At 38.7% G+C, this 13,586-nt stretch overlaps 1 protein-coding gene across 1 annotated transcript; it reads right to left on the bottom strand.

The window, feature by feature from the left end:
- Positions 1 to 228: 228 nt before the first annotated feature.
- LOC141622310 (DNA-directed RNA polymerase II subunit RPB1-like) lies at positions 229 to 8,541 on the bottom strand. Its single transcript, XM_074438362.1, has 14 exons — positions 8,191 to 8,541; positions 7,833 to 8,096; positions 6,588 to 6,887; positions 6,333 to 6,491; positions 6,082 to 6,243; positions 5,759 to 5,979; positions 5,534 to 5,675; positions 5,097 to 5,432; positions 4,708 to 4,994; positions 4,340 to 4,598; positions 1,197 to 4,252; positions 958 to 1,029; positions 704 to 757; positions 229 to 599 (listed from the first exon to the last, which is right to left on the bottom strand). The coding sequence occupies exons 1-14, from the start codon at positions 8,272 to 8,274 to the stop codon at positions 509 to 511; spliced, it is 5,487 nt and encodes a 1,828-aa protein (XP_074294463.1). The 5' UTR covers positions 8,275 to 8,541; the 3' UTR covers positions 229 to 508.
- Between the last annotated feature and the right edge of the window lie 5,045 nt (positions 8,542 to 13,586).

Raw genomic sequence — 13,586 nt, 5'->3', positions numbered from 1 at the left:
AATATATTAACAAAATTAAAGAAACGAACACCATAAATAAGATTTAAATAAACCCTTACAAGCCAATACTCTTCCGGATCCACATTTGGATGCGGATCCAGATCTAACATGAATGACACAAATCTAAGTTTCAGTCCCAGTCCTATAAACCTAACTCGTTGTCATCCCTATAAAACCTATTCAACGTGTCAAGTAATTCTCTAAAGTTAGAGATACAATGGAAAGTGATTCCGGAATCATTGTTTTTCTACAATAAATATGGAAACAGCAAATGATTCACTTATACATTTCTTATTTCCAGATCCAGCCAGTTTTACCAAAGCAAATATAGGCAGCGACATAATATCGCTGCACAACGGACTTAAAATAAAAACTTGAAAACAAAGTCCGGGATTCAGTAATAAATACAAGTTTCTCTAAAAAGGACAATTACACAAGCATCAGTCTTCGGCTAGTCTAAACCCTTGTTCAACTGGGTCAGTGCCTGTCCAACCATCTATCGATTTTTTCACTGGTTGTTCTGATCATCCTTTGGAGTGTATTGGCTGGTGGATGACGGCGAGTAGCCAGGAGCACTTGGAGAGTACCCAGCGCTTGGACTGCACATATCAAAAATTGCATAGTCAATGACTCGTAATATTGCGCCATAAGAATTGTGAGAAGTGACCAACCAACAAACTCGAATAATTAACTCTATTTTTACCTGTACTGTGGAGAACTTGGGCTATAATCCGGAACTGAGCCTGCATTATATGGGCTGAAGGGAGAACAATGTCAATAACTTTAAAAACAAAAATCGTTTCAGTGTTTTAAAAAAAATATAATGTCATACACCAAATTACAGGCATCCATCCACCTTGCTGTCATTTCCCGACAGTTTATAGAACTCGTGCTTTTTTATCACAAATAACCCAGGTTCTAAAGAGTACAAGAAATGCCAGATCATTAAAACAGTACCTGCTTGGACTGTAACTTGGACTTGAAGGGGAATAAGACGGTGAAGTCGGTGAGTATGATGGTGATGTTGGGCTGAAAAACAAGTAACAATGCACAATAAGATGGACACACAGCCACAAAACCTAGAAAAAATTTACTGCTAAGAAAATTGCAGAAAATGTACTTCAGGATAGTAGGTCAGTAAGAGCATTGACAAAACAAACAAAGGGATATAGAAGTCCAGCAGAACCAAAGAATACCTGTAGTTTGGAGAGGTTGGACTGTATGGACTCGACGGTGAAATTCTTGGGCTGCTTGGGGAGTAGGCAAGTGATGGACTGTATTTGGCTGATGGGTTATAACTTGGAGACGTAGGACTGTAACTTGGTGAAGTGGGACTGTAGCTAGGTGAAGTGGGACTGTATCCTGGAGACGTCGGGCTGTAAGCTGGTGATGTGGGACTGTATGAAGGAGATGTGGGGCTGTACGAGGGTGACGTAGGGCTGTATGATGGGGAAGTCGGGCTGTAAGATGGGGATGTTGGGCTATAAGACGGGGAAGTTGGGCTGTATGATGGAGATGTGGGGCTGTAAGCCGGGGAAGTGGGACTGTAAGCAGGAGAAGTAGGACTGTAAGCCGGGGAAGTTGGGCTATAGCTTGGCGACGTTGGGCTATAGCTTGGAGATGTTGGGCTGTAGCTCGGTGAAGTAGGGCTGTAACTCGGTGAAGTAGGGCTGTATGATGGACTGGTTGGTGAATATGCTGGACTTGAGGGACTATAGCTAGGAGAACTAGGGCTATAACTGGGGGAGGTTGGGCTATAATTAGGTGAGGCAGGGCTATATTCAGGTGACGATGGACTATAGCTAGGGGAGCCCGGGTTATACGCAGCTGGGAGATAACCAGGAGATAAAGCGGGAGAGAAACCCATTCCACCAACATAAGGTGAAAATTGGGCATCTGACGATGGTGAGAGGCGGGCATTGGGGCTATACGAGTAATTCGGAGACATCATACCGCTGTCATGATAAGGAGTCCCAGAGATGGGCGACCGAGCAGGAGTCATGCCAAACTCCAAACCTTCCACATAGCTTGGGAGATGGAGTTCAATAGCATGCCTCAACATCTCCTCGTTAAGATATAACGAACAACCACCAGTCCCAATGGGTGCAAGCTGGCCCAACATGATATTTTCTGTCACTCCCCTCAAATAATCAGATTCTGCATAAACAGCAGCATCAAGAAGGATATCGACTGTTTCTTCAAAGGAGCACCGCATCAAAGGCCCGGTATCATTTCGATTGATACCATGACGGGTAATAGCCATCAAATGACCCCTGTAAGTCATAGTATCACATAATATGGCCAAATGGCGATAGTTTACGTATGATCCATCAAATGATATGACAACTCGCAATTCATCAAGCAAAGCCTTACGGACAGCCTCAATCCCAAGGACTTCCATAACTTCAATCAAGTGATTGCTTGTCGTCCTTGAAGCATCAACATCCTCATGGCACATAACAGACAAAAGATTAACACCTTCAGTATCCAACATCCACTCAGTCTCAGACTTGAAACCCTTCCCCTCATCAAATTTATTGACTTTGGCTTGTTTAATAAAAACCTTGTTGATATCTAGAGTGCCTTTCAGAGCCATCTCAGTAAGCATGTTACCGGCGACCTTCTTTAAAAACACATCATCCTCAGCAGACTCATCTAGGACTTCTCCCTTCGAACCTTCATCGTTCATTATACGAATACGAAGGATAAGCTTTTCTGCATTGTCGTCATTGAAGATACAAGTTAGGTCATCACTGAACTCCAAGTTTATCTTCTCCGCAATATCAGCCATGCTCAGTTTTTTATCTACCATCATCTCCCGGTTCAGCTCGATACGAAGCAACCAGGGAGATATTTTGTCAGGTGAAACCTCATCATCCGGCATCTCATAGTACGACCTGACAAAATCCACATCCTCCTCAATTATTGTGCTCATAGGATCTGGATCATACCACACTTCAGTGGCATGTGTCACACAACGCAAAGTAGTGTATTCCAAAGCACACTGGACATTTTTGGCCCGCTCCTTTGTGCTGCTTACTTCAGGCTTCAAATAGACCGACAAAGAAGGGGTTTTTATCTTCTTGGCCACATTGATAATCTCCCTTAACCTTGGAACACCCAGAGTGACATTCTTGGCACTCACACCAGCATAATGGAAAGTGTTCAGAGTCATTTGAGTGGCAGGCTCACCAATTGATTGAGCAGCAACGCAACCTATCATCTCTCCTGGTGCTACCAGAGACTGTAAAAATCGGGACTCAATCTCACCAACAACCCACTCAAATGCTTCACGATTTAGCTTAAACTCCTTCAAGACACGTTTGCTGGCCAGAGTACTTCGAAGTAAGATATTAAAAAAGAGGGTGGCATTCTTTTGAGCCTCTATACTCAGAAAATCATCACCAGGAACAACTTTCAGCCTCTCCTGAAGCTTATCAACCGCTTCAACGATTTCCATTGGGTGCATATCAGACTTTTCTCGGTTATCAACCTTGAATGTTTTTTGGGCATTCCATAGGAGCCTTTTGAGATTAACCGGAAGTGGCCAAGAGTTGTCACCAGTGGCTGCAATCTCTGTGGCAAGTTGAAATCTATCAGCTTCAAGCTTTTGCACTTCAGCATCGAACACATTGCGGAACTCACGAATTGTTTTCAGATCATCCACATGTTCTTTCAACATATAATCTGGCTCCCAGTTCTCAGCATCAAACTCATATCTGTAAGTTGCATCAAATTCTGACTTCTTCATTTTCAATGAATCCAACTTCTGGGACTCTATCCAAACAGAGTCCATGCCATCTTCACCATAAAGAAACTGTATAACATCCCCAAGAGAATTTCTGACAGTCCCATCATATTTTACCATGATATCTTCCATAGCCTTTACCAGCCTCCGCTGAATGTACCCAGTCTCAGAAGTTTTGACAGCAGTATCAATTAGACCTTCTCTACCACCCATAGCATGGAAAAAGAATTCTTGGGGTGTCAGACCTCTTAAATAGGAGTTCTCCACAAACCCACGACTCTCGGGCCCATAGTCATCTTTTGTGAAATGAGGCAGCGATCGACCAATAAAATGGAAAGGTATACGCTTGCCTTCAACATTCTGCTGACCCACACAAGCAGTCATTTGGGATATATTGATAAAACTTCCTTTAGATCCTGCAGTAACCATAGCCTTCAAGTTGTTGCTCTCAGATAAACTCTTTTGTGCAAAACTTCCAGCGTCATCACGAGCTTTATTTAAAACCTATAATTAAGATTTTTCAGTATTTAGATATGCACGACAGATTAGAGAAGCAAGCACGCAAGCACAAAAACATATGATGCAAAATACCTGGTTAACTCTGTTTTCAAATGACTCCTTCATTGTACGCCCAGGTTCAGGCTCTAGCTGTTTTTCCTGGAAAGCTCTGATCAGACCTTTCACTTCATTCTTGGCTTTAGAAATAGTTTCATTAATAATTTCCATAGTTGCAGCGTCAGCAATGGTATCACCAATCCCAATACTGAAACCATTCTGTAATAGCCAATAATTGACAAGCCACTGAGTGTGACCTAAAAATTTGCGAGCTGCATCAGGTCCAACTTCTTCCCTGCATCCAATTCGAACAAACCACGACTTAAAATGATTTTAAATAATAAGCATCAAGAAAGGAAACATATTTCTTTTAAAACAAAATTTTGAAAGCAGTGGTTACATACCAGATTACATGGATCAGACTCCCACCTCCAGTCCCTAGAGTCTTCTTACACAATGTGCCTGCAAGTAATTCTCCTCTCTCAATGAGAACTCGGGTATCACCAGGAGTCAGGTGCCCTGTTTCAGTTTCCTGGTGCCATGCTGCAAATCTCACGAGATTTATCTGCTTTGGTATAATAAGATTGAATACTTGTTTTCCTGTCCAAATAGGCCTCGGCTTCAATATAGATGGCTGGGGAACTTTACCATCAAAATCTTCCCACCACATAAGAATATTCATGAAGACGTCCTGCGAAACAGGAAAAACACCAAAAAGGAAGCAATTAATTAAGGAGACTAAATTACGGTACAATGATATCTGAATAAAAGAGAATGTCCAAAAGTATGTTACCTTCTCTATAAAGGTGTCTCTTTTCGTGATTTTGCGGCAGCCCAACAGGGTATCCTGCACAATACCCATGACAGGCTTGTTGGCTTGTGGGGATACAATACATTTAGGCACCATCATCAGCTCAAGAACTTCAGCTCGAGTCTCAAAAGATTGGGGAACGTGCATGTTCATTTCATCACCATCAAAATCAGCATTGTATGGTGAAGTGACAGACAGATTCAAACGGAATGTAGAATATGGCATAATCTTTATTCTGTGCCCCATAATAGACATTTTATGAAGGCTGGGCTGCCGGTTGAAAAGCACAAAGTCCCCGTCATTCAAATGCCGCTCCACCTTCATTGAACAGCAAAAAAGTCGGTTAATCTCAAACACAGAAGGGGAAAAAAAAAATGATTGAGCCGATAACATCACAACCACATGTACAAAATCCATACCTTATATCCCAGTTCCAGATGATGATCACTACTCTTCTTCAAATAACGGAGATCAAGCCTCTGACCATCGTCCCTAATGATATATTTTGCACCAGTTTTACCGGGTGGCGGATGAGGACCATAGTCAACAAGCTCTTTCAACCTGTTCGGGAAAGAAAGTATAAAAGAGAGTTCTAAGAGCATGTAACTACAAAGAAATATAAGGAACTAGGAAGAAGATGGTACCTCTCAATATTGTATGGTGTTACAGTTTCAGGATACGTGAGATTCAAGGCTATACTCCACGGCACCCCCAATTGATCAATGTTGATATTTGGGTCAGGCGTAATTACAGTACGGGCAGAAAAGTCGACACGCTTTCCCATCAGATTGCCTCTAATACGCCCCTCTTTAGCTTTCAGTCGGCTACATATTGATTTGATAGGCCTACCTGAACGTTGCGTAGCCTAAAAGTAAACACAGAGTCAGCCTTGCTTCTACACGTAAACAAGGCCCTACAGAATTATTACAAATAGTTAGCAAAAGAGGCACAAAAAGAAGGGACCAACCCTTGGCTGCCCCGGTAGCTCATTATCAAAGTATGTAGCAATGTGAAACTGAAGCAACTGTGCAAACTCCGATATAATATGAGCAGGAGCCCCATTCCGCTCTTGTCTCCTCAAATTATCATTATGCCGAATGATCATCGCCAACTGGTGGGTCAAATCGTCCTAAACAAAGAAACACGATAGAATAAACCATAGTCACACAATGATGTAATCAAAGATGCAGAACGATTGAAAGACAAGCAGACACTTGCCTCACTCCTAGAAGAAGTGTCCATCATGACAGAAGGTCTGACAGGAGGTGGAGGGATTGGAAGAACTTGAAGAATCATCCAGTCAGGGCGTGCATACTTGGGGTTAAAACCGAGCAGCGAACAGTCTTCGTCACTGATCCTCTTCAAAACACTAAGCACCTGGAGTGCAAAAAAATTGTGAGTTACGTTAGTACATCCACCATTCAGCCCATTTCACGACATTTCTCAAAATACGTCAACATCCTCTAAACAAACCTTTTCAGCAGTAAGCTGCTGCTTTCGCTCGACAGGCTCAGGAAGCTGTTCCTGATCATCACTTTTCTTCTTAGTCATCTTATATTCTGCTATAATTTTCATCCCTTCAATAGTGAATGTCGGCTGTTGTGCACCACACCCACCCCGACTTTTCTTCACCGGCTCATCACGATCCTCGCCTTCCATATTTATATCATCACCTCCTTCACATTTCCTTTTACTTTTCGACGCTTCCAATATTTTCTTTAACCTGTTTTTGGGATTTCTTACTTTCATTGCTGTCTTAAATTTGTGCTCATCCTGCCAAATTTAGTAATAACACCAATTCAATCAACACTGAATCCAACATTAAACAGCAAACAACTCCCAATATATTCCCATAAGCTAATATACTACATGCCTCCATCATTTGTTTAACCTTTTTATTAGTTGTAATGATTGCGACAAGAGGAAAAACAATCAAATTTACCACCCCATTCATTTATTTACCTTTATATAGAAAGCAAAAAAAAAAAAAAAAAAAAACACAAAACAAAGGTAAAACAACTGACATTGACGGAGCAAACAAGTACTAATGAAGCCGAAAATCCAATGTCAAAGGTAAACAATTGATCGGGATTTGGGAAGCAAGTATTACTGAAGGCGGAATTCAAAAGCAATGGTAAACAATTGATTGGGAATAAGGAAGTAGGTATTACCGAAGGCGGGAACTCAATAACCAAGGTAAACCTAATGACTGAGACTTGGGAAGCAAGTACTTCCTCTGTCCCCCCGATCATTTGTTGTCCTATTCCATTTTTCTCAGTCAATTGTTATCCTTTCTATTTTGATCATTCACACTTAATTTGTTCCACTTGTCATTTAGTAATTGGCCCCCTCCCCTTTCCTTGGTCTTTGTGCCGAAACCAAAGGACAACAATTGACCGGAACGGAGTGAGTATTAATGAAGGCCGGAATTCAAAAGCAAAGGCAAACAATGAAGTTGGAGGTCCAAAGGCAAAGGTAAACAATTGACCAGGATGAAGGGAGTAAGTGCTACTAAAGCCGGAAACTCAATAACAAAGGTAAACAAGTGACTATGCCATAGGGAGCAAGTATTAATGAAGGCGTAAATTCAATAGCAAATGTAAACAATTGACTGAGACAGGAGGGGGAGCAAGTACTAACGAATGGCAAACAATTGACTGGGACGGAGGTAGTAATTACGAGTAATAACAAACACAAAAGCAAAAACAGAAAGGCAACCTCATCAGCCAACAGTTTGGAGCAATTGTAGCAAACACAACGCATAATACTAAGCACCGTCTTCAAAAAACCGATATGAAACATCGGTTTAGCAAGCTCAAGATGACCGAAATGACCAGGACACTCCGCCATATTCGCGGTACATGTCTCACACTTCATTTTACGATCAATAGTACCAAGCCTTAAGTCACTAAGTCCTCCAGGTTTCGGCTTTCCTCGCTCCGTCGTTTCACTAAACTCGATTTGCACCACTGACATTTGCCGCTGCAAAATATTCACAATATCATATCATATATCATAAATTATATTAAATTAATTCGCAATTAAATAAGTGAAAGCTAGGGTTTGGTCGTATTACAATTTCGTCAGGGCTGAGGATACCGAACTGGATCATGTGAACTTTCGTCACCTCCGCCGGCGAAAACGGAAACCGTGTATCCATCGTTTATCGATCTAATCTAATCTAATCTAATTCGAGCGAAAACTTCGTTATGATCTCAAGTAATTAGTTCTGAGATTTTTTTATTTTTATTTTTTTTTGTAATTTTGGGGGTTTTAGTGTTAATAGTGAGTTAATTGAAATAGAAAGAATGAAAGGATTTGTGTTCTCGGAAATCTCTCTGTTTTTTTCTCTCTCTAGTTTTTTTTTTCTCTCTAGTTTTTTCTCATCAGGACGGCGGATGAGAATTGGAAAGAATGAGAAACCAAAGAGAAGGAAGGGGGGTATGTGGTATATTTATAGACAAAGTTGGACGAAAATACCCTTGGTAAACCGACTTTGATTCTCCTCCACTCGATTAATGATGACCCGATCCAATTGTCAAATGTCATTGTCAATTTGTACTAATCTTCATTGTATTAAGTTTAAAAAAATAAAATAAAAAAAATGAGTAAACCGAGATGTCTACCGTCAACAACAGTATATAATCCCTTCGCTACGTTTAAAATAAATAAATTGAAATTACTATAATGTCATTTAAATGAGAAAACATAAGCTCATAACTTAAATTGAAAGTTGATTTTTACAGGGTGTTTATGGTTCGTCTCGTCCATTAAACCGAATCCATATCATCCCGTAAAATAAACGGGTAGGCATTTTTTAAAATATTACAAAAGTCTGGCCTATTAACGCATTCCAAACTTGCTAACCTACTTGTCTGTGTGCCAAAAAATTTAACGTCAACGTCAACCAGACCCAAGCATACATTTGATTTAGAATTTCGTATTAGACGGTTTTAAAAAGAAAGTTTGTAAAACCTGTTATAAAGTAAATATCTTTTTATTTAGATGAGTCGAAATAATTTATATAAAGTTTACAGTTTCTTGGAGAATTTTATTGTTGATTGTTTTTGTCAGTGTCAATATGGGAAGAATAGATTGTCGGAGTCAAACATTCCATATATCTCATATTGTTATATTATCGCAGTCACAACACGCCTTGTGAGTTTTTAGAAGAAAGGTGTAGATTGTAGAGACGTCGATTGCTGCCCACAAGATGAAGAAGATTATTATTCTTATGTTAGCTTTACTTATTGTAATACTTGTTTTTTTATTGTTCACCTTATTTCTTATATTCATCATTATAATTATAAGTTTTGCTTAACGTTTACCTGGTGACATTTTTTCCCATTGTAAAAAAAAGAAAAGAAAAATTGAAAATCTCAAACTCTATGTCACATGCCTCACATCACTTGACCTAATCTCGACTTGGGTAATTATCACCTATACAACTATACCTACACCTGACAAAATTGACCCGGCTCGACACCTGATTGTAAGTAGACCTGAGAAAATTGTCTCGACACGAATGGCCCGGCCCGACACTCGGACTCAAGATTCGAACCCGAATTGATCCGACCCAATATAAACCGACTCGAATGTTTATTGTTGCATACTGATTATTATCCAAAATAACTTGATAATAATTATCTCGAAAATGACGTGATCCGGAGTATACATACCAGAAATGAGCCAATCCAATCCCGACCCGACTGGCCCATTTACCAGGTCTAGCTATACCTCAAAGGCTCAAACACACGAACTAAAGCCCAAATCAACTAGGACTTGTTTGCACGCACTAAAATACATTCCCTCCTTTACAAATGAAACAGAAAAGGACGATACACATTATTTGGATCACAAATTGTTAGATAAGACCGTCTCTTATCATAAGACAGGCCCAATACTAATTAAAGCCCAAATACCATGCCAGAACTAAATGAGGTGTCCTTATTATAAAGGACAGACATAGGCTGATTTCATGTTACTGAGTATTTGTACGGCAGCCCTTTCATATGTTAAGCACCTCATTTGTGGTCGATCGATTAAGATAAATGAGGTGCTTAACATATGAAAGGGTCGCTGTACAACGGTCTTATTCGTTAATTTGCGATGCTTGATTGATAATCGAACCTTGTTTACATCTGTTCAGGAGCCTATTACCTCAATGCCTACTGTAGCTAGCCCTTTGAGCTATTAAGTTTCTTAATTTTGATCATTGTTCATTAACTTCCAGTCATGGATGAGCCAGTAGTTACCCATGACTTGAATGTGTATGATTGTAAGAAATAAGTTGCAGTAAATGAATGTTTGGAATATTGAGGGAATTTGATTTGATTGTTGTCTGGCATTTTACGGCTCATGTTGGATCACGTGCCAAATGACCGCAGCCTGTTTTATGGGCGTTGCTTGCGTGGGTTTTGATGCCTTATCATTTGCGCTGCTGTCATCCAACAGAGACGAGTATCCCTCTCGTTCTTTCCTGAATTCACTTATTTCTTCAATTTTTCATGTATTATTTCCCCTTCCCCTTAAAAGTTGGATTTCTCTGCTGTGTAAAAGTCAGTTACGAGAATTGAGTGAGGCCTAAATGGTACTGAAAAGAGAACATTTCCAAGAAAGATACGTAGTTTATATTATTAGAGATATAGCTTCGTGTGTCCATCAAGCTTGTTTTGTTACTGATTGATGAAATAGTCTAGTCTTATGTTTTACGACATTCTGTTCAGGATCGACATTACTAAACTCTGATCATCTTCTCTGGCTTAAATTAGTCCTAATGTCTAATGTCATGTCATCTTCTCTGGTTTAAAGAAGTCCTGATTGCAATCTGATAAAGAGCACGGCCCATGTTTATCGATACTTATGTTCATGTATCATATTTGTTAATTACTTCACCATTCTTCACATCCCTTGCAGATTGCAGGTCAAATTCCTTCTCATTCAAATAGCTGTTGTATCTACCACCCAATAAATTATGAGTCTGTTTTGATTGTAAAAAGGAAAAGGTTCTTTGTTTGTAGTGAACCAATAGGAGACAGGAGTTGAGAACATTAAAACCGTACAATTTTGATGTTACTGTATTTGTTGATTTCGCGCATAATTCTTGTTGGATACTCAAACTTCAATAGTTCTCAGTTATATAATGTAAATCAGAAGGCAGAAGATTTTTTGGGTAGATAATTCAACTAACATATCGGTAACATTCTGAATCTGTATATGTTTCGTATGACTGCACCGCTCTCTTTTCAGGTTCATTGTTTCGACATTTTGTTCTTTCATTTGCTTCTGAACTATGTTGTGCATCCACATTCAGCATGCAGATGACAGCTTTGCAGGAGTAGGAAGTCGATCCTGTGATATCGACAATAATTCAGACACCCAACTGTCTCATTTGACTCTGAAGCCCACTGCAGTGCTCTACTATCAGATACAGACTACAATTAGAGACAGGTATCTCCTACTTATTCACTAACTCACCAGGTTTTGATTTGGTAGGTCACCCACCTGTGAAATCAAATATCTCGAAATCTAGAATATTTATTTATTTATATAAATTGAGAAATGTCAACTTGTAAATTAAATAGGGTAAGCCAAATGTGGAACTAAAGAAAGACTTAAAACTTTTCATTGTGTTTGGTAAAGTTTCTGGATTAAAGTCCTTATTGTCATACTCATACTTTCCTAGAGAGAACCTTCCTACCTTCACCGAAAATGAGTCTTCTGTGGGTTTTAAAGTCCTCGTTTTCGAGTTAGTTACCCTATACTTCTCAATCCATTTTCACCATCATGTAATTAATCCCTTTTAACATCTTAACTTAAATTTATCGATTGCTTTTCTCGATGAGTCGAAATGGTGAAGGAGAAAGATCATGTTCTAGATTACTTGGCACATATCAGCTGACTTAGTTGACGTTTTTAAACGTGATATTCATGAGTCATGACGAAAATTACAAATTTCTTTTGTTAATTTGGATCTAACCTTTTTTATTAGCAACTTGTTTATGAAATTTGTGGGACATTTGGTTTTTGAGACATTTGGGTTTCCATGCATTTTTCCTTTTTTGGACATTTGGGTTTCCTTTCATTTCAACCCACAGTAGAAGAAGACAAAAGAGTAAGAGAAAAAATAAAAAAAAATAAGAAAAAAAGTGTATTAGGTGGAGGAACAGAGTTTGGAGACATGTAGTGTCTTCTACATCTCCATGCTTACGTCTTCATTTCATTTCCAAGCCACTCGATTTAAGCCGCTGAAAGCCCAATTAGAATTCTCTCCATTTTCTAAAAAAAAAATTGAGTGATTCATTTTCTCTCAACGATCTCGATTTCATTTTGCAGTGATCTAACGATTCAAGTTTCATCTTGAAAAATAACGGGAAAATAAAATAGAATGTGAAAAGCATTTATAAAACCCTCTTTTGGAAAATGGAGAGAATGCCAACTCCTGATAACTAGTTTAGTTAATTGAGGACTATTCTTCTTTTTACACGATTTATTTATCGAGTTGTTGGTTTCCAGTTTTAAATTTGTAAATACGTAGTAATTTGAGAAAAAAAATACAAAACCCATACTCTACATTTTTAGTTTTTAACTGTCTAATGTAAAAACTTGTGTTGTGACCTGTGAGTATTCCGAACCAAAAATATGTACTCTATAATTGTTTGCTTGAGCTTTATTTAATTTGTTAGCGCAAAGGCGAATACCTTCTTAGTTTAAACCTCCTTCGTTTCAATTATTCCTTCCAACTCAACAAGTTCTGTACATTTCTATCTTTTATAAAGAGTATTTTAATAAAATAAAATGTAAAGAATTAGTTGAGTCGGGGAATATAAGGGGAAGAATGTAAATATGTAATAGTAAATTGTACAACGATGATCACGGGTCAAGTTCCATTGTGCATGTGTTAAGACACAAAATTTCATTGAAGACGGCATGTATCCGTTACTTTAGAGTGACGGATACCATTTCCTCTCACAAATGACCCAAATAGAAGAGAGAGGGAAGCACATGGGGGTGCCCCCATCTTGTCCCCCTATCCGTTTTGTGAGTGGTAGTATCCATCACTTATTCCGATCTGTCTTCAGCAAGACTAACTGGTGTCAAGATTTGCATTTGGACATTGTTTGATGAGAAAGCAAGAATAATAAAACCATTATACAAATGTGCTTTAGGTGAGTGAGATCATGTAGTTTGAATTTTATATTGTTTATGTGGAGATATTTTTGAGCCACCTTGTATGGAGAATCATTACACATTTATATCCAAATCACCTTACGTGTTTATCATCTATTTTTTAATAATATCAAGTTGTAATTTTTTTGGAAATAATTCTAAATTGTCAATGATTTTTGGTGCCGTAAATTTTCCAACAAATAAATTGAAAAAATACTAAAAAAATGTGTCAATATTTTTTTTTGAAAACGAAAGAATATATGTCAATAAAAAATTTAAGAAATTTGAAGAAACGACTTTATT

This window comes from Silene latifolia, chromosome X (genome assembly GCF_048544455.1).
Source record: "Silene latifolia isolate original U9 population chromosome X, ASM4854445v1, whole genome shotgun sequence".
NCBI lineage: Eukaryota > Viridiplantae > Streptophyta > Magnoliopsida > Caryophyllales > Caryophyllaceae > Silene > Silene latifolia.
The sequence above is the reverse complement of the archived record's forward strand: the minus strand, read 5'-3'. Positions and strand labels throughout refer to the sequence as shown.